General features: G+C 43.8%; 1 protein-coding gene across 10 annotated transcripts in view; it reads left to right on the plus strand.

The window, feature by feature from the left end:
* The window catches only part of DGKG (diacylglycerol kinase gamma), a 214,136-nt gene that overhangs the window by 28,856 nt on the left and 164,865 nt on the right, over positions 1 to 20,415 (plus strand). For all 10 annotated transcript variants that reach the window (XR_002084030.2, XR_008422496.1, XR_002084023.2 and 7 more), the window contains one exon: positions 14,738 to 15,046. Coding sequence is in view for 1 of the 10 variants with exons in the window: in XM_019463428.2 (XP_019318973.1) it covers positions 14,980 to 15,046 (67 nt within the window). In the remaining 9 variants the exon portion in view is untranslated. The remainder of the gene's footprint in view (positions 1 to 14,737; positions 15,047 to 20,415) is intronic.

Below are 20,415 nucleotides of genomic sequence, written 5' to 3' on the forward strand. Positions count from 1 at the left end.
TTTTTAAATATTGATTTTATATACAATTACTTTGTTGAAATTCCTTAATAGTTTGTTTCATTCTCTTGGTTTTTATACTATCCTATTATTTAAAAATTATGACAGCTTCCTCTTTTCTGTTCTAATATGTACACCTCTTATTTCTTATTTAATTGCATTGCCTAGGACCTCTAGTAGTTTGTTGAATAGTAGATATCATAACGTGCATCCTTATCTTGTCCTTGATTTTAATGGCAGTGTTTCTAATACTTTGCCGTTTAAGTATGATGTTTGCTGTGGGGTTTTGGTAGTAGCTATTGTGAAGTAAATTACCTTCTCATGCACTTAGAGATGTCTTTTTTTCTTTCCTTTCCTTTCCTCTTCTTTTCTTTGTTTTTTTTTTTTTTGTTTTTTTTTTTTTTAGAGGCAGGGGCAGAGGGAGGGGTTGAGAGAGAGAGAGAGAGAGAGAATCTCAAACAGGGCTCAGTCTCAAGACCCTGAGATCATAACCTGAGCTGAAATTAAGAGTCAGACGCTTAACTGAGTGAGCAACCCAGGTGCCTCCTGTGTGTGTGTGTGTGTGTGTGTGTGTGTGTGTGTGTGTGTATTTGCCTTTCCATCATAATTAGGTATTGAATTTTATCAAATATTTTTTCTGAATTTATTAAGATGTTCATATGAATTTCTCTTTCATTGTGTTAATATAGTGAATTATATAGGCTTTATAATTTGGATCTATCTCGTTGCTTTCCTGAAATAAACTCCATGTATTGTCCTTTTAATAGTATACCAAATCTGGGGGGTTTATGGTGGGAGTTGCTTAATTTAGTAAGGAGGTTGGTCTATAATTTATTTTTTATTTGTGCTCTCCTTATTCCATTTTTGTTAACTGGGTTATACTGGCCTCATAAAATAAACTGTAACTTAACATCTGGAACAACTTATGTAAGATAATTAATTATCTGTTCGTTGATGATTCTTAGAACTTGCCTGTAATATTGTCTAGACCAGGAGAGTGGGGCAAGTAGACTTTTGAATATTGATTCAGTTTCATCTGTTATTGACTAGTCGGGATTTTGTACCTCTTTTTTTAAAACAATTTTTAAATGTTTATTTATTTTTGAGGTGGGGGGAGGGCAGAGAGTGAGGGAGACACAGAATCTGAAGCAGGCTCCAGGCTCTGAGCTGTCAGCACAGGGCCCGACACAGGGCTTGAACTCATGAGCTGTGAGATCATGACCTGAGCCAAAGTCAGAGGCTTAACTGACTAGAGCCACCCAGATGCCGCAGGTTTTTCTACTTTTTGAGTCACTTTTGATAATTTATGTTTTCTCAGAATTTTCTCATCTTGTTTTTCACATGTAGTGCTATAAAGTTGCTGTCTTATTTTTTCATAATTTAATAAAATCTCTTTAACTTACAGTTATGCCCCCTTTTGCATTCCTGTTTATTTCTAAGACAGAGACAGAGCATGAGTGGGGGAGGGGCAGAGAGAGAGGGGGACACAGAATCCAAAGCAGGCTCCAGGCTCTGAGCTGTCAGCACAGAGCCCTACACAGGGCTCGAACTCACAGACTGCGAGATCATGACCTGAGCCAAAGCCAGCTGCTCAACCGACTGAGCCACCCAGGCGCCGCCCCCCCACCCTTTTGCATTCCTAATATTGCCAGTTTTTCTCCTTCTTCTCCGCCCTTCCTTCCTTCCCCTTTCCTTCCCCATCCTCTACCTCAGTCTTTCTCTCTCTACCTCTCTCTTACTCTCCCCCTAAAGAATGATTTATTTTATTGGGTTTTTTTCAAAACAATAAAAGAGCTTTTTTAAAAAGCATTTTTTATGTTTATTTTATTTTTGAGAGAGACAGAGCATGAGCAGGGGAGGGGCAGAGAGAGAGGGAGACACAGAATCCAAAACAGGCTCCAGGCTCTGAGCTGTCAGCACAGAGCCCAATGCAGGGCTCGGACTCATGAACTGCGAGATCATGACCTGAGCCGAAGTCAGGTGCTTAACCGACTGAGCCGCCCAGGGGCCCCAAAAGAGCTCTTGATCTTATTTCCGAACTGTCCAGTTGTCTTGTTTTGGGTACAAGCCCATTACTTTCAGCCTTTAGTACTGCCCTCCTCAGCTTTATTTAGATTTCTTTTCTTCCTTTTCTGGCTTCTTGGGCTGAGGTTTAGTTCACCTTTTTCCATCTTTCTGGTTTTATAAGAAATCCATTTAAGGCCACACATGTCCTTTAAGCATTGTTATAACCAAATGGCATATTTCCTAAATTGACATGTAATACTTCCATGTTTTCATTTTCTTTTTAAGCAAGAAGTTACTTAATATGTGGGCTTTTTCCCCTTAATTTCCATGTTGTTGTGGATCCAATTTCCTGGGGAACAGATTCTGAGATGCAGCTTGCAGTGCAGGAGGGCTATTAGTTTCAAAGGGAGTGCTCTTGGGATCACCACTTGAGGAGGGGAAGGGACAGAGCAGGATTTGGCAAAGGAAGAAATTGGACTGGGAAGGCCCTGCTGGGTTGTTTTCCTTTGGCTGAGAAGACTGGGCCTTCATACCCCTCCCCTTCATATCATTCAGGAATTGGATGTGGGTTGTCCAGAGAGGGGGCATGACCTCAGGCAAGGCAACTCTTTCCAGCTAAGGCAATTCCTAAAAAGGTTTGACAGCTAAGAGCTGTGTGCCAGCAGCACTCTCAAATAGCTGGGGCAATAAATCCTTCTTTCCGAAAGAAGATCTGGTTGGCACAGCTCAGCACCTATTACAAATAGTTATAGTTTTAATAGTTTAACTAAATTTTGGCTATTGATATTTAATCTGTATGAGACATTTCTCCATGGATTTGATTTTTTAAAATTCCTTACTGCATTTCAGTGATTTCAGAGTATTTAATTAGATGCATGTACCAAAATGTATTTAGCAGTCCCATACTGTGAGACATTTAAATTGTTTGGAATTTCTGTTATTATGAACAGTTCGGCCACAAATAAAATTACAGGGAAATGGACATTTTGAGGCTATTGATACATAGGGCTATATTGGCTAATTTACTTCCATACCAACCCTGCTGGAGAGTTTCCATTTTCTTGCTTTCTCACCAACAAGGATATTGCCTGGTTTTGATACTGTGGCAGTAGTATCTTACTATTGTGTCTATCCAATGAAGTATAATTTAAATGAATATAAAAACAAGTGACATCTCCCAGCCTAAAATGATGGCAACAGATGCTGTCATGGCAAAGAGTTGGTGTCTAACATTTCTGGAAGGAAAATGGAGTTACTCTTGGAAGGAACCCTAAGTATTACGACTCCACTATCTGCAATTGCTAGATGAGGAACTTGAGGTCTAGAGAGTAGAAGTCAGTTGACCAAAGTCACCTGGCTACTAAATGTCAGAACCAGCAGTAGACCCCAGGGCTCCAGGCCATACCACTCCACCTTCTCTGATTTTCTTGGGAAATTAATGTGTCTTTCTTCCTAGTTTCCAAAACTCCATCAAACTGTGGTATTTCTGAAACTGGAATTCATGAGTCCCCTATGAAATGTTTTAGATTCTGTGCTTTATTCAAATAAGACTATTTATATTTTAAAATATATTTGTTATAGATGTATTTGTATTTTCTTGATGACTGTCTGACATCAAGTACTGCTGTGTGATTTTAGTGCCCCTGTTACCTTGTGTCACGTGGCATACTGGTGAAAAACAACCTCCAGCATCAAATTACCTGGATTTGAGTCGTGCACCCATCAGTTAATAACCACATGACCTAGGATAAGCTACTTAAAACTCTGTGCTTCAGTTTCCTCATCTTTAAAATAGGCAGGATATTTGTATCTTCCTCATAGGGTTGTTATGAGTAGTCAACCAGATAATTCACATAAATTAGTTGCAACAGTCTGGCATGTTGTAAAGGTTAGCTATTATATATGAGGTGTTTCTTAAACTGGGGCCTAGATACCTCTGGGATGAAGAGGGCCACGCAGGGACATGTAGTCTGGAGTCAGAATGAGGTGTAAGCACCCCCGGGTGCCGTTGTCCATGGTGCTTAATTATTATTGCATGATTATCCATGCGTTTATTGTTATTCTATGAAGTTGGTGGAGGAAGATCCTTCCACAAACAAAATCCTGGCCTCCTCAGATGAGCCAGAAAATTGATCCTCAGGCAGTTTACAATCTAGAAATGGTTTTAATTATCTTCCTACATCTGAAAACCAGAAGTATGTGCTTTGCATTCAGGCCGACTTGGTTGAATGATGGCTCAGCTGCCTGCAAGGAGTCTGATCCTACATATGGTGGCAATACTAATTCTTCCTCTGAAAGATTATTTTGATGATTATGTTCATGTAGAACAGGCATTAGATTCTCAATAAATAGTAGCTGTTGTTCAGCTGTTGTTTAGCTGTTGTTTCTTGCTTCTTGGGGAGCAAGAAGTGGGAGGAAAGAAACAGAAAGGAGAATTAGAGAATGGGAGGCAGTAAGTAGCAGAGGAGGGAGAGGAGAATGAAATAGAGGATGCTCATGGCCCAGCTCACCACAAGTTCCTCCTGGTCTGCTCAGCCTTTCCAAGCTAAATGTGGTTTCACACACTGTTCCAAATACAAATGTTGTCTCTTTGGTGTGGTTTTGTCCGTGGTTATTGTTAACACACACCAACATAAGCATGCAGCACACCATAGTGTGTTTTTACAGGCTGTCTTTTTCTAGACCTGCCAAGCTGCATACTCATGCCTTGTGGTGTCCCAGCTCTTGACAGTTTCCTTTCTGACACAGCAGTGAACTGCACCATGAAATAGAGTTGTCATATTCTCACCCTCTCAGGATTTTCTGTTTGTTGGGTTTTGCCCTTCACTTTATGGTAGGGAACACCTGTTATCTGTTCTGTGCCCTCTCCAGATGATACATTTGGCACAAAATGGAGGAATATGAAACATAGATCCAGATTGCAAAGAAGGGAAAATTCTGCAGGGAATATAAATCATAACATGAGAATTTTAGTAACTAAGGCAGGATAACAGGCATCTGGCAATCATGGGGCTCTGGCTTCCCTATGATGTTTTCCTATCTCAGGAAAGTAGAACCGAGAGATCTGACTGTTTTACTTTAGGGCTCTCTTAAGAAGGAATAGCTCCTGGTATCCCAAGCTTCTCCTCTCAGTCCTATTACATTAAAGTAAAGCAGTGGTTACAAAACACTGGCATACGTTGGAATCTCCAGGGCTCTGTAAAACACAGATTACGGGGCCACCCTAAATTTCTGTAGGTCTATGGTATGTGCGAATAATTTTCTTTTCTTACATGTTCCCAGCAGTGCCAGTAACTGCTTGTGTGAGGATCATGCCTGAAGAACCACTATCAGGAAATTTTACTTGCTATGACTCTCATAAACGTTAATACAAATAATTCTCATACCAACCCCCTGTGAAACATATGTTACTATTATTATTATTTTCTTTTTTGTAAATGTTTATTTATTTTTGAGAGAGAGAGAGAGGGAGAGAGAGAGAGAGAGGCAGAGTGTGAGTGGGGGAGGGGCAGAGAGAGAGGGAGACAGAATCCAAAGCAGACTCCTGGCTCTGAGCTGTCGGCACAGAGCCCAACGTGGTACTCAAACTCACAAGCCATGAAATTGTGACCTGAGCTGAAGTTGGATGCTTAACCAATTGAGCCACCCAGGCGCCCCTATTATTTTCATTTAGAAATGGGGCGCCTGGGTGGCTCAGTCGGTTAAGCGTCCGACTTCGGCTCAGGTCATGATCTCGCGGTCCGTGAGTTCGAGCCCCGCGTCGGGCTCTGTGCTGACAGCTCGGAGCCTGGAGCCTGTTTCAGATTCTGTATCTCCCTCTCTCTGACCCTCCCCCATTCATGTTCTGTCTCTCTCTGTCTCAAAAATAAAGGTTAAAAAAAATAATAATAAAAAAAAATTAAAAAAAAAAAAGAAATGAAGAACAACTTGTTTAATGTCACATAATTGCAAGTGGTAGAGCCAGGATTTAAATTCTGGTCTAATTTCAATGCCATACTTGTGTTTAATGCTTTGGGAAGAAGGCCCCCTGAGACTGGATAGGAGTCATTTTCCCTAAGTAGTAATTTCCCCTCATGATCCTTTCCCTGCGTCACCCCAGCACCCCTCACATCCCTTAGCTCTGGAGCTACATCAGGTCTTGGTGTTGCTATTTGTGAGGCCATTTCTTCAGCATTTCCACTGTAGCTCCCCCAGCAGCAAAGCCAAGACTACATTCTCCTACGTGGAAAGAACAGAGATGACCCAAGTGCCAGAGCAAGTTTTTTTGAAGTCTCATGTTTTACTTCAAGCTTCCTGCATAGTTTACATTCTGTTCTATTCTGTGTTCATGTTTAATATAATGTAGTTATTTTCCTCAAATACTATTTATTGGCTTCCCAGCAGCAGGCCAAGGTTTTTCCTCTGGCTTCCAGTTTACCTTCCAATTTGAGGATGAGGGTTTATGTCCTCCATGGTTGGCTTATTGATGGTATCAGCACCTAACACAGGGCCCGGCACTTACTTGTTTTATTGTCTCATAATGAAAGGAAAGACCATGGGCTTCGGGACCAAACAGACTTGGGTACAAATAATAGTTCTGGCACTTATTGATGGATGAACTTGGGAGAATCACTCTGGGACTGTTGTTAGGGCTGTAAAATGGGCATAAAAAAATAGGTCCCTCACGGGGTTTGGTGGCTATTGTGCATGAAGCATGCAAAGCACCAGATGTGTGGTAGTCTATAAATGGAGGTTGCTGCTATGGCATACTGTTGGAGTGAAGTGTGGAATGGGTGGACAATTAAATGAACGAGTGTCCCACACACAAGCTATGATACCCCTGGGCTGTAAACGCCTCCCAGCCTGACACTGCCTGCCTGTGCTAAAGGCAGCCCCCCTTGAGTATCAGGTCTCAGCTTCTCCCAGGAGCCTGCACGGCACCCCCCCCCCCCCGCCCCCCACCACCTGGACAGCTTTGTCCAGCTTGACATTTTCACACTGCCCCCAGAGCAGGGATTCTTATGTGTAGTCTGAGGGTGCAGATGAGATGCAAAGTCCTTAAATGCAAGTCCTCTCTAAGTTGTTACAGATAGCACACAATCCCAAGACTTCTATTTTTATGTTTGTACAAGGAATATACACTGGTAATTTATTAAATGAGTTATTAGGGATTACTCATATTTGCTGTTCATAAACTCAAATTAGCCCGTTACTATGTTCCCCAGGGAGCTCTAATTTGGTTATCTGTGGAGTCTGGGTGCTTCTAAATACTCAGCGACTTACTGCCTCCTCACTCAGCTTGATGGTTAGAACCCTGTGACCTACAGGAAAGTGACATTGCTTTCCTGCAGTGTCAGACTTGCGTTGAGTTGGTTGTGGTGTTCAGCTACTGCTATTCTTGCCTTTTAATTAGAAATTAGGGTTCATTTAACTTCATCATTATCATATTAGCTTTTGGAGGATATTTGGTTAACCTCACAGCATGTAGTGACATACACTTGCCTCAAAAATATTTTAGGCCTATAATTTCCCAATTACTAGATTTTAAGACATGAACAGGTTGCAGTTCAAGCTTGAATCATGTGTATTCTCTTGCTAAACAGGTACATATGTACTCTGCACCCAAAAGTGCTTCTGTAGTTGCCCTGGTTATCTGTGACCACATAACTAACTGCTTCCAAATCTAATGGCTCAACAATCATTTTACTGTTCTGAATGATTCTGTGCATCAGGAATTCAGACAGAGCTCATCAGGGACAGCTTATCTATGCTCCACATCATGTCTATTAAGGCAGCAAAATCCAAAACAGCTTCTTGTCTTCCATGTCCGGCAGCACAGCAAGGACAGCATAAGTGACTGCATGCTGGCTGGAATGGCTTCAATGGGATTGCCCAGGGGGGGCTTTAGTTTTTACCATCAGCTAGGTGGCTCACTTCTCCTCCAGGTAATGTGAAGCCTTCCACTGTGTTCCCAAGCACAGTGTTCAATGCTCCCAAGCACACAAAAGTGGAAGCTGTTGGGCCTTCTTCAGGCTTGGACCTGACTCTGGCACAATGTCACTTCTGCATTCCTTCGGTTAAAGCAAATCGTAGGCACAGCCCAGACTCAAGGAGAAGGGACCAAAATGGGCATGAGTTTTGGAGGGACCCCCATGTGATAAACTATACTGTGAAAGTGGCAATTCATTAATGAATTCAAACAACTTTAAAAGCTCCTAACATGGGTGACTCAGTCCATCAAGCATCTTACTTCAACTCAGGTCATGATCTCACGGTTCGTGATTTCGAACCCTTTGTCAGGCTCTGTGCTGACAGCTCAGAGCCCGGAGCCTGCTTCGGATTCTGTGCCTCCTTCTCTTTCTGCCCCTCCTCTGCTCGCCCTCTTTCTCTCTCTCTCTCTCTCTCTCTCTCTCTCTCTCTCTCTCTCTCTCTCTCTCTCCACCACCTTCTCTCTCTCAAAAATAAATAAATGTTAAAAAAAAAAAAACTCCTAAATTGGCTAGGCTGAATAAAGTGACTATTGTAAGTTTATAGATTATAGTTACAAATTTACAGGTCATTATTTTAAGATTAAAATTGCATGCATTATTTAGTATTAAAATTATAATTTTAATATTGAATTTAGAATTTTAATATTGAAATTAGAATTTTAATATTGAATTTAGAGTTTAATATTGAAATTGCAATTTCAATGTTAAAATTAGAATTTCAATATTAAAATTATTTTCCCATTGGGAATGCAAACAGGTATGGTAGGATCTTTTGCTTTGTGCAAATGGTCTCAGTCAAAAAAGGTTGAGAACATCTTTTCTACTGGTCAAGAAATGAGCCCCAAGAAATCTTATAGTAGCTAGAGCCACAAAGCTGACAGGCAGACACTGTTTATGCCCCGATGGAGTTCAGAGTCTCACAGGGAAGGGTTGGCAAGTCTACTGCAGTGTGACAAGTGCCATAATGGAGAAAAGCCCGAGGAGCTACTGAAGGGCAGAGAAGACATGCCAAGCCCAGGCAGTTAAAGGGAGCTTCTTAGAGCAGGTGACACTAGAACTGAACTCCAGAGGCAGCGTAGGAGTCACAGAGTTTAAGAAGGATCCGCAGGCGCACAAGCCCAGACATAGGACAGTTACCAAAATGTGACTTGTCACAAGTCTGGGAAGAGAGAGGAGTTCTTATCTTTCTAGCTTTTAGTCATTCTTCCCTTAGAAAAAAGTACTCATTATGGTTTTGTTATAGCTCATCGTGTGCACATAAATAAGCTCCCCCAATCTGATGCCATATTCATGAATTAATGCTTTTATGAGAGCAGGGAGGAGATGAAGAGGTGTTTGTTCTGGGTAATTGGCTATGGCTGATTCATTCTGATGAATAGAGAGACCTGGGGTGCAAGTCAACATCCATTGAATGTGCTGTCTTCCTTCTGACTTGTGATTTCCATGCTGACATCTGTACAGAACAAATAGAATTTGATCCGGGATATGAAATTGCAGAGCTAGAAGGTGTGTTCTCCCCACCCCCTCATTTTACAGACAAGGTAACTGAGGCCCGGGGAGCCGAAGCAAGCGCTCAGAGTGACATAGCCATAGGGACATAAAACACACTCTTCTCCCATCCAAGGCTGACAACACCCAATCTGAGCATTATTTAGAAAACCCTAGTACCTTTTCTTTTCCTCTCAGGAAGGATATTCAGGGTGGTAATAAGAAGACTGTGCATACTGTAAAGAGCCTCTGAGAGGGGCGTGTTGAGTGGGCTGCTGAAAGGGAAATGCTGAGTGATGTCAGCTGGAGCAAACCTCATGTGAGGGAGCTGCCATCTCTGCCAAAGGCGGAAAGCCAGAGGGGCCGTCCTGAGCGAACGTGGTGGTCGGCAGTGACCGTCTGGGGAGTCAGGCCACGTGCCAGGCCCCTGACTTATCCTGGTGGAGGTAAATGGTACAGCTTCTTCCACCACGAAGCCAAGCGCTGAGCTACCGTGGAACAACAGTGATCATGAGTATTTGTGGAATTGTTGCAAAATACACCTTTGTCTCGTTACTCCTCCTCAGCTCCTTCAGGAGTCTCTTCCACCCCCACCTGGCATGCCTACTACCAGATGGCCCCCCGGTTCCTTGTACATGTCCGTACCACTACACTTCCCATCATGTGTGTTAATTATCTGTTTGAGTGTCTGTCTCCTGCACGGGCCCACCAGCCACCACAACAGAGAAGTTAGAGGACCTGTATGTTCTAAGGGAACACAGCTGGAAGAACAGCGGAGTTTGCTCAAAGAGTCAGAAAAAGCTATAGAAGAGAAGGGAACTTTTAATCTAGAACCGGGTATGGGTAGTAGTTTGTTATGGGAAGGAAAGAGGGTCATTCCAGGTAGATTAAAGGCATGGTGTGTTTGTCAGTCCATTAGCTAATGTTTATGAGATGCTGCCATGTGCCGGGTACTTTGCTAGGTGCTAGGAGGACACAGGATGATTTTGCTGGAAGGAACATGGAGCATGTGGGGCAGGAGAGAATTCGAGTGAAGATGAGGAGGTGAGCTGTACCACAGGTAAAGGTTTTTCTGGAGCTGGCTGAAAAGCCTACCCAAAAGGGTCCAAGAGAAGCCACCAAAGGTTTTCAGGCAAGTGAAGTGTTGGGATCAAATTTGGTTCTAAATGAGGAAAATCTCTATGACCAGATATGGGATGATTCATGGGATATATTGTTAAGTGAAAAAAAAGTGTGCAAAAGACAATTGTTAATATGCTACCTTTTGTGTAATAAAGAAGGGGCAATAAAAAATATCCATGTATCTGCTCACCGGTGCAAAAATAAACAGGAAGGATGAGTTAGAAACTGTAAGGGTTGAGTGGGAATAAGATGGAAAGGAGAGGGATGGATACAGTAAAAGAAATGGGGGAAGCAAGGCTTCTCTGAAGATACCTTTTATATAATTCTGACTTTGGAAACAAAGAATCAATTGGGAATGGAGGAAAAAACCTTAGAGTGAAATACAAACAAAAATGAATAGGAGTGTGTAAGAACTAATCTAAGTAACTTTTGAAAATAGTATTTTGAGGACGTGCTTTGTTGGCTGAAAAGAAGTGTCAAGAAATCTTAAATTCTTTTTTGTTTTTCACAGTGTTGTAGCTAACATTCTGAAACCACTTTCTGTATATTTTTAGAGTGAGCAAATAAATATATTGTAGATAATGGAAACAAAGTTTGTTGGAGAAGGGAGCTCAAAAATACAGAATGAGAGGGAGGCTACAGTTGATAATGTAAAATTGGACTATAGTTGGAGGTCTGAGGATCAACTTGGTTTTTTTAACATGGATGGCCAGCCAGCCAGCTGGCCTGAGATGAGATATGTATATATACCTGCATATATTTCTTGGCTCTGGCCTTGATAAAGCCTAAAAGCAAAGACACCCAGTAGCAATGAGCACACTTAGTGCCCAAAATTTGGCTTCAAATTCCATTCTCCTCTGAAAGGAATCCGTACTTTGGAGAAGTATGTACTTTGGGGACTGATTTCAGGACGAGAACTCAGTTAGTACAGGGTGAGACTGAAACATTTTGTAGTAACAGAAAATAAAGATGTGCTCAAAGAATGATGGGACTATGTCTAAAGAACAGGGAATCAACTTGAATGAGTCTCTACTGGCCAAATCTGGGACAATTTGAATCAAAACAAATAAAGATTGTAATGGATTATAACCCTCTGAATAAAATAAGAATCCATTAATATAAACAAGTTTGTATTATATGTAAATATAACATACATTCAAAGTTATTTATATAAATATTTACATATTTATATTATATATATTTATATTGTTTGTAGTATAAATAAATATCTATAAGTAAACTGGTATGGAGAAATAGAGAAGAGAAAGCTCTTCTTTATAGTAGAATCCAAACTAATAAATATAGAAGGAATGATAGAATTAGAAGTTTTCTATCATAATAATAATTAATTCAGGCAGGAATCATCGGTGGATGCTCAAACTAGTGGGTAAAAGTTTGATGAGTAATTACAAAATTACAACAGCTTCAAGCAGGAGAAGATCAGAAGCCAAGCTCAGAAATCTATGGCACAACACAAAGACTTTGTACCCAACTACTATCAGCTGATTGTTTAAATCATATTACTAAGTGTTGTGTTTGCAACAGGATAATGATAACCAAATATTGAGAGTTCACTGTGTGTTAGGCGTTGTGTTAGGTGAGGTTTTGGGATTTTCTGTTTGTTTGGTTTTCGCGTATGTCAACACTAGCTCAGTGAGATTTTTATTAGTACCCCCATTTTTGAGGTGAAGGAACGAGGGGTCAAGAAACACAAAATTTGTCTAATGTCAAATAGCTGATAGGAGGAGGAGCAAGATTCAAAGCCCTGCCTTCTGACTTGGAGTTCCACAGTGTTCTATTGGGCAGCGCGTCTCTCGATCCTCTTAGAGCTAACTCTGTGCTTCTAGAAGTGTGCAGAATGGTACGGCCAGAGAGGCATTCTTAAAAGCCTTGGGGGCTCCTTCTTTCTTCTCACCATACTTATTAGTGAACACCTGGTCTCATTTTTCCCCCTCTAAAAATAGGGAAGGCAATGCTTAATTTACATGGTTGTTAGGAGGGCTAAATGGGCAAATACATGTAAAGCATATAGTGTGGAGTAAGCGTCCACTAAATGACAACTGCAGCAGTAGTAACACCAGTTGTAACACTGAACTCCCTGGTGTTACAGAAAATGTTTCTAAAGGTCACCCCTCACGTTTGGACTGAACTGATAATCAGAGGGCAGATCATAAAAAGCTTTGTGTATCATAAAAAGAAGATCATGTTTTATTCTATAGGCAATAGAAAGCCACTGAAGAATTCTATTACTGGGAGAGATGTGATCTGGTTGACAATTTAGCACGTACCAAGGGCAGGAGAGTAAAACCCAAACCACGGCGTCCATCAGGAGGCTGTTGGTAGAGACTGGGCAAGAGAAAATGAGGGTCTGAGTTAATGAAGCTGGCCTGACAGAGGGGAGGGGACACACAATGGACAGTCACACTTGAGCGCGGCACCTGGGTTTGGCAGGAGAGGATGGGAAAGAAGCTTAGGCTGAGCCCCAGGCTTCTGGCCTGTGTTCTGGCTCCTCTCAGTGCATGACCAGAATATAGAGGAAGGGCAAGTTGGGGGCATGGGAAGGTGCTGGTTTGGGGTGGTTTGGGACACATGAGGGAGTCACAGTGGACAGTTGGATATTCAGATCTGGATTGAGGGGAGAGTGTAGGGTTGGAGCAGCATGCCTGTGGTCGCTGAGGCCACGGCAAGGGGTACCTCCTGGAAGGGGTACAGAACAAGGAGAGGGCGGAGGTTGGGATTTTGGAAATGCCAGTATTTAACAACGGCAAGAGAAGTGGAAGGAGACTGAGGAGGAAGACTCAGAAAGATAAGATTGTTTCCAGGGGGCTGTTTCCTGCCATGGCGAAGGCTGCAAAGAGAAGCGGATGAAGCAAGGAAGGCCTGAAAAATGACTGGTGGATTTAACAATTGTGTTACTAGGGACCCTAGCAAGAGCAGGTGCCAAGGAGCAGAATCTAGTTGAGCAGTGGATTAATTAAGGAGAGAATTGGATGTTTTAAGGAGAGAAGCTGGAACTTGGATGCTCCTGGGGATGCAGGCATCTTACTTCCTTGCCATGCCTGCCGACCTACTGGCGGAGAGCTCTGATTGGTGGAAGGTCATCCTTCCAGAGCCACAATCTCCTTCCAGTGTCTTCCCTTAGTTCCTGGCTAGCCCTCCAGTCCACACCAACCAAGTCTATAGTTTCTCCAGAGAGCTGCACAAACCCACCTCCTCACTGGGTCGTCTCATCCAGACCCTCCACCGTCCCTCATGGGCTCCAGGCTTCCAGACTTGCCTCAATGTCCAGTCCTTCACCATGGATCCAGTTTTATTAAAACTGAGCTTCTTCTTTGGTAGCATCAATCTGTATTTCTCCTCCTATTAGGTTGGTGGCTTTCCAACATTTTTTAAACCTCAATATACGTGTACGTATAACTGAAAGGAGACATTCCTGTTTTCAGCTCCATTTCATGCCATTCTACTCTATCCTATTCTATTTTGTGTTTTTAAATGCTGGCCTTCGCCCATCGCATTAATTTCACACCCTGCTGAACTGACTTAGAGGCTGGTGTTATGACTGCCAGAGCAACCGTGCTAGGAGGGGCCCAAAAGAAAACATGCTAAGTGTCTGTCTGAACCCATCCCTTTTCCCTCCTTCAGGCTCCCCTGCACAGGGGCCAGTGGCAGGTCTTCTCTGTAATCACTTTTGTATGGTTCTGAGAGGAAAGAAAACCACTTTAGTTACTAGGATGTTAGCCAGCCGTGGGGATATTTGAATGTCCACAGTAATGGTGGAGAGACTAGTTACCTTTCAAATCATGCACGTATGTACTGTCCCTACTTGCTCATGAGGCATCTGACAGCCTGAGGTGTTTTCATGCCTTGAGGATGCCCTCAGGGGGTCCTACTATTGCCTCTCTTGGGAGACATTTAAAATTTCCTGAGTTGAGGGTATGGCCACCTGTCCACACAGACCACCCAACTGGAGTTATGCTGGTCTGGTCTGTAAGCCCTCTTCAGACTTCCCTGAGGAGACATCCACCCCCACCCCACCGTGGGAACCACTGCCTCTCATAGGTCTTTCCCCAGAGAACAACTGGGGATTTCTTTTATAAGAAAGGGCAACTTACGTATTCCCTCCCATTCACGATGTCTTTTCTACTTCTGCCCAGGAGGAGCAAGGATTTCTGAAGACCTTGACTACGGATAGAAGCATGCTGTTGGAAGAGTAGCACAGGCCTTCTCTCATCTGCTCAAACGTGCCCACTACTGCCATAGACAACGTGCATCCTCCGTGGTTCCTGAAGGGCCTGTCCACCGTGTACCTGCAGTGAGCCAGGCCCTGGGCTGGGCCTCAGCTTCACCCTGGTGAACAAAACATCCCTGGCCTGAAGCACTCACACCCAGGTTAAAGATGAGTGAAGAACGGTGGGTCTCCCTTACCCCAGAAGAATTTGACCAACTCCAGAAATACTCAGAATGTGAGTAAATGGATGGACCCACCTGGGGCAGGATTTCCTCTTGGTTGGGGAGACCATTTCTGGAGGGCAGAGTGGTGTAATCATTGCAAAGCCACAGAGAATGAGAGTGGGCCTGACAGATTATATTTCCTTATAAACACAGGATCGGTGTCTTTAAACATAAAAACAATTATCTTTACACTCTATAAATGATACACACTCGCCATAGAAATTTGGAATATACAGGGGAAAAAATAAAGAGTAGGTTAAAAATCCCAGCCAAACTCTATGAACATTTTGGAACAATCCCCTCCTGTGCATATTGCTTTACATGGTTGAGTTCCTGAGTGTACAGTAACTTTTTTTTTTACCCTACATTTTCTGCTTAACATAATATTGTATTTTCTCAAGTGATTAAAACCTGGTTGTAGCATAATTTTTTAAAGGCCGCAGGCTGTATGGTTACATTGTTACTTGGTCACTGGCCCTATCATGCTCTTGTGCTTGGACCCAATGCCTTTTTCCAGTAAGATGCAGAACTCCAACGTGTGTCTCTTTCCTGACTTTGTTCTGCATAAGCCTAGCCTTGCAACTAACTGGGGTTCTTGGTTTCTCATTAGTTACACCCAGAAACAATTGGAATGCATCAAGATACATTGGTAGTGAGACTCATGCTCACGTGTGGGCTGTGCCCTCCAAAGGCCACTCCTAATCCTGACATGACAGGGATTTGCCGAGGCTGGAGCATCAACTGACCACTGTGCTCTGTACACACATGGCCGCCGTGGTGATTATGCAGTGGCACCAGCTTTGTACAGGACCCTTTGCTTTGCAGAACTCTCGGCTGTGCTACCTGCCCTGCCCCTTTGTTCCAGTCACCTCTCCCATCACATTTATTAATTGTATTGGCTGCTTTTGTAAATCACTAGGCCAATGGCAGGTTGACCTGCCCTACAGGGTTTTGCCGGGTAGCCCTTGTATGTCCTTTGGCAGCCTGCCCCCCCCCCCCCCCCCCACCTCCCACAGGGCAAGCAGCCCTTGCCCACAGCACTGGTCTGGGAGTCTACAAGTTGGGCTCAAGTGCCAGCTCTATCTCTTGCTCTCTCTGATGTGACAGCCCTTAACCCCCAGAGCCTGTATCTTCTTCATTAAAATCAGAGGGTTGGACTAGACTATCTCTTCCTGTTGTTCCTCCTACGCCTAACACCCATGACTCTATGTGTTCCCCACGGCCAACAGGGGCCCTGTGGGACTGCTGGTCAGTCTCCCACCTGGCTGCCTGGAGTCCCTGGCCTCTTGTCTGACCTTGGTGGATTTAGAGAAACTCTGTAATGTATTGACAAGGAGCAAGGAATCACCTTCCAGAGTACATTCCATTTAATTCAGCGTGTTCTGTAGGTCAGCAAAGTACCAGCCCTGTCAGGAATGAAAAAGAAGCGCAAAGAAAAGGCTTGCTTTTGAGGAATCAGAATCTTGTTAGAGAATCAGAAATGTGCTCATAACACAAACAGAGAGCAGGTTTAGGGCAGCAGGCAAATACCTCTGGTGCAGAGCTGGCTGAACTGAGTGTATAAATGAAAAGGGAATTTAAAGCTAGGGGAAATTGGTATGGGGAGCGTATTAGTTTCTAGGCTACTGTGACAGAGTACCACAATCTGGGTGGCTTAGGACAATAGAAAGTGCCTAATGGTTCTGGAGGCTACAAGTGCAAAATCAAAATATCAGCAGGGTTGATTCCTCCTGAGGGCTGTGAGGGAAGAATGTGTTCTAGGCTTCTTGGCTTGCAGAAAGCTGTCTTCTCTCTGTCTTTCCATGATGTTCTCCCTGTGTGTGTGTCTCCATATCCAAATTTCCTTTTTTTATGGACACCGTCATCTTGGATTGGACCTGCCCCATTCCAGTATGACTTCATTTTAACTAACTACATCTGTAGTTATTTTCAGATAAGGTCACATTTTGAGGTGCTGGGGGTCAAGCCTTCAACATATGAATCTGGGCGGGGGGAGGGGATACAATTTAACCCACACAGAGGATTTAGCTGGGTGGACTCTGTGGAGGACAGAAGTTTTAAAATGTGAGTAGTAGGGGCGCCTGGTGGCTCAGTCGGTTGTGCGTCCGACTTCGGCTCAGGTCATGATCTCACCATCCGTGAGTTCAAGCCCCACATCAGGCTCTGTGCTGACAGCTCAGAGCCTGGAGCCTGCCTCGGATTCTGTGTCTCCCTCTCTCTCTGGCCCTCCCCTGTTCATGCTCCGTCTCTCTCTGTCTAAAAATAAATAAACATTAAAAAAATAAATAAAATAAAATGTGAGTAGTAGATGGTGAGGGAGGGTGTAGAAACAATGGAAACAGAAGGGGAGAGGCACAAAGAGAGAAAGTGTGTATGGGTGGTAAGGAGAACTTCTGGACCACATGGAAAGAAGAAGAGGAAGGTGGGGAGGAGGCCATAGGAAGGATGGGGATAGCAGGAGGCCTTGGGTCAGAGTGTGGGTTTTGAACCAAGGTGGCAACATTTAGAGCGTGAATCTGGTGGCTGTGTGCGGGGTAGCCTGAATATAGAATCTGCCAGATCAGGGAGATAGGGGAGGGTCCTCTGGAGGAAATCTTGTCTGAGCTGAGGAGTGGGGCTCGGATAGTGAATGTGGCAACGAACAAATGCTGATCTGTAGAAAACTGTGGTAGAGGGTATCACCAAAATTTACAGAATGAAAGGAAGCCAGAAAAGATACCCCTGAAGACTGTGAATCTGTGGAAAATACGAGAATTCATATTCAAGGCTAGTGGGGACAGTTGGGGAGTGTGATTTGGGGATGGTGATGACGCATCCACTTTTGTATTCATACATGCTAGGCTGCAGGGAACCAGCAAATGAGTGAGACACAATCCCGGCCCTCAAAGAGCTCCCAGCCTAGGAGGGAAAGATAGGTAGGCCTGAAACAATGATATTCAGTATGACAGGTGCTAAGCAGGGGGGAGCACAGAGGAGTAGACCTAGCCTAGCCTGGTGGGAGGCTTCCCGATGCAGGTGCTGTTTCCCAACACCAGAAACACTAGCAGGAGGGAGGAAGGGGAGGGCATTGCAGGCAGGGGAAGTGGCTTGGGAAGGCAGGAAGGAGAGAGAGTCATCATGGGAGCTTCAGAGAACTGCAAGCAAGTTCCACAGTGGGAACCTAGAGCACATGGTGGTGGTGGTGGTGGTGAGAGAGGATTTGGGGCAAGAACTGGAATGGTAAGTAAGATCCCATCATGGAGGACACTGCTTTCCAAGTGCAGTGTCCTGTGGGCCTGGGAGGGGAGGTAGTGGGAAGCGAGTGGGAAGGAGGGCTGGGCTACAGCTCTGACTTGGAATCATCGTGTGGAGGCAGCAACAGGAGTGAAGGCACTTCAGAGAGCAAGAACATGAGGAGAGAGGTGAGAAGGTGGGAAACAGGGCCATGGGTCTGCCTACAACCAGGGGTCAGAGAAGGGAAAGGAGTCAGAAGAAGGCAGAAGAACTGGAAAGATGACAAGGTGAAAAGAGTAGTGGGTGGAGGGAGTTGAGGGACAGAGGAGTCCACATGTGGCAAAGCAGTAGGGGAGGCAGGGGGTAAAAAGACACCAGAGTGTTTAGTAGGAAGGGGTTCCTTTGTGGTTTGGGTCTTTTTTTCCCAACCATCGCTTTGTTCTTCTTTGACCCTTCCTCCTTTTGTTCCTGTGCCAGGACCGGACAAGGTGCTCTGGCACTGTTGTTCTAACAGGAGAGGGGAAAAAAGCCACAGTTCTTGGAAAATGATTAATCCTCAGAGGAAACCCTGAAAAAGGCACTTCTACCAATTTTAGATACATGCTGGTGTTCAGTCAGATCACATCGCCATAGCAACTGCTCTTCCATAACTACATAAACAGGAGCTTTGCAGTGGTGGAATATCTGAAGTGCATAGCCTGAGAATTGAGAACTTTCCCCAGTGGGGTTACCAGGTGCAAGAGGCCAAGGATTTCAGGAGGAGAGGCTCCTGTATATTCTGTTTATACAACGTAAACCCTGTACCTTCCCTGGTGGCCTTCTTCTGGGGGTGAAGCCAGGTTACAACTGCCCTTGGATATGTATATATTTATTTTATATGTACACAGACACACACATACATAGTTGAAACATACCTATAGTAAGATTAATGTGAGTCAGTAGTGTAAAGTGCTTGTAAAAAAACAATAATGTGATGTTAAGACTATTTTTGTTACGAAATAAGAACAAGCATAAAAATGAAAAACAAAATGATGACATTTAAAGCTACCCATGATTCTGTCTCCCAATGATAACCACTACTCGTGTGTGTGTGTGTGTGTGTGTGTGTGTGTGTGTGTGTCTGTGTCTGTGTAAAACAGACATGGTAGCCTATTTCATATGCTGTTCTCTTCACCCTAACAATTATCTATCCAGTGCTGTTATCTACTGCTATATCAAAACAACTTCAAAACTTGGTGGGTTGAAGCAGCCAGTTTATTTTTCCCATTCTGTGGCTCAGGAATCTGGACAGGGCACAGCTGGGATAACTGGTCCCTGCTCCCTGATGTTTGGGGCTTCAGGTGGGATGCCTCACATGACCCAGCATGGCTTATTCACTCCCATACTGTTACCTCAGTGTTCCCCATTGGAATTTCTTCCTCCAAGTGCTTTGTCCTCTCCCAGGGCCTCTCCATGTGGCCTCTTTTTCCAGCAGGCTGGCCTGGACTTCTTACATGTGGCCCAGGACTCCCAAGAGCATAAAAGCACTCCAAGGTCTTCTTAACACCTGGACTCCGAGGTCCTAGAACAGAGCTGTCTCCACATTCCATTGGTCAGAGCACTCCCAGGCCTGTCCCAGATGCAATAGGGCCGGGAAATGGACTGCATGCCTCATGGGAGAGTGGTTCACACGGGAGCAGGGAGATCGTTGGACACTAGCCAGCGCACAGTATGCCATGGGGTGTTCCCGTATTGTTCAGTACTTTTCAGAAGCGTGGTTTTCAGGGGTTGCAGAGATTTCTTTTGACACATTATTTTATTTAACCAAACCACTGATTGTGAATTTAAAATGTACTAATAGACTCACAGTTTCTAGTAAGGCAAACTGATACCCACATTCTATCCTACCCTGATCAGACCTCTTTGAGAGCTGAATTTATGCCTGGGCATCACAGTTTACAATGGATATATGGATGAACCGGAACTTATTTGAGAAGTGGCGCCAGCATGGTGAGGGGCCTCCCAGCAGGGTTATGAAGAAATGCCTGAAGGTACTATGCCTATTTGCAAGAGAAGGGAAGAAATAAAATAAATAAAAAGTGCTGTTGTGGGGAGGAGGTGTTTAGTTTTGAATGGCTTCCAAAAGTAGCCCTAGGACTAATGGGAAGAAATTTATCAAAGAAAGACT

Source organism: Panthera pardus, unplaced genomic scaffold (genome assembly GCF_024362965.1).
Source record: "Panthera pardus isolate Hobbes unplaced genomic scaffold, ASM2436296v1 HiC_scaffold_16, whole genome shotgun sequence".
Taxonomy (NCBI): domain Eukaryota; kingdom Metazoa; phylum Chordata; class Mammalia; order Carnivora; family Felidae; genus Panthera; species Panthera pardus.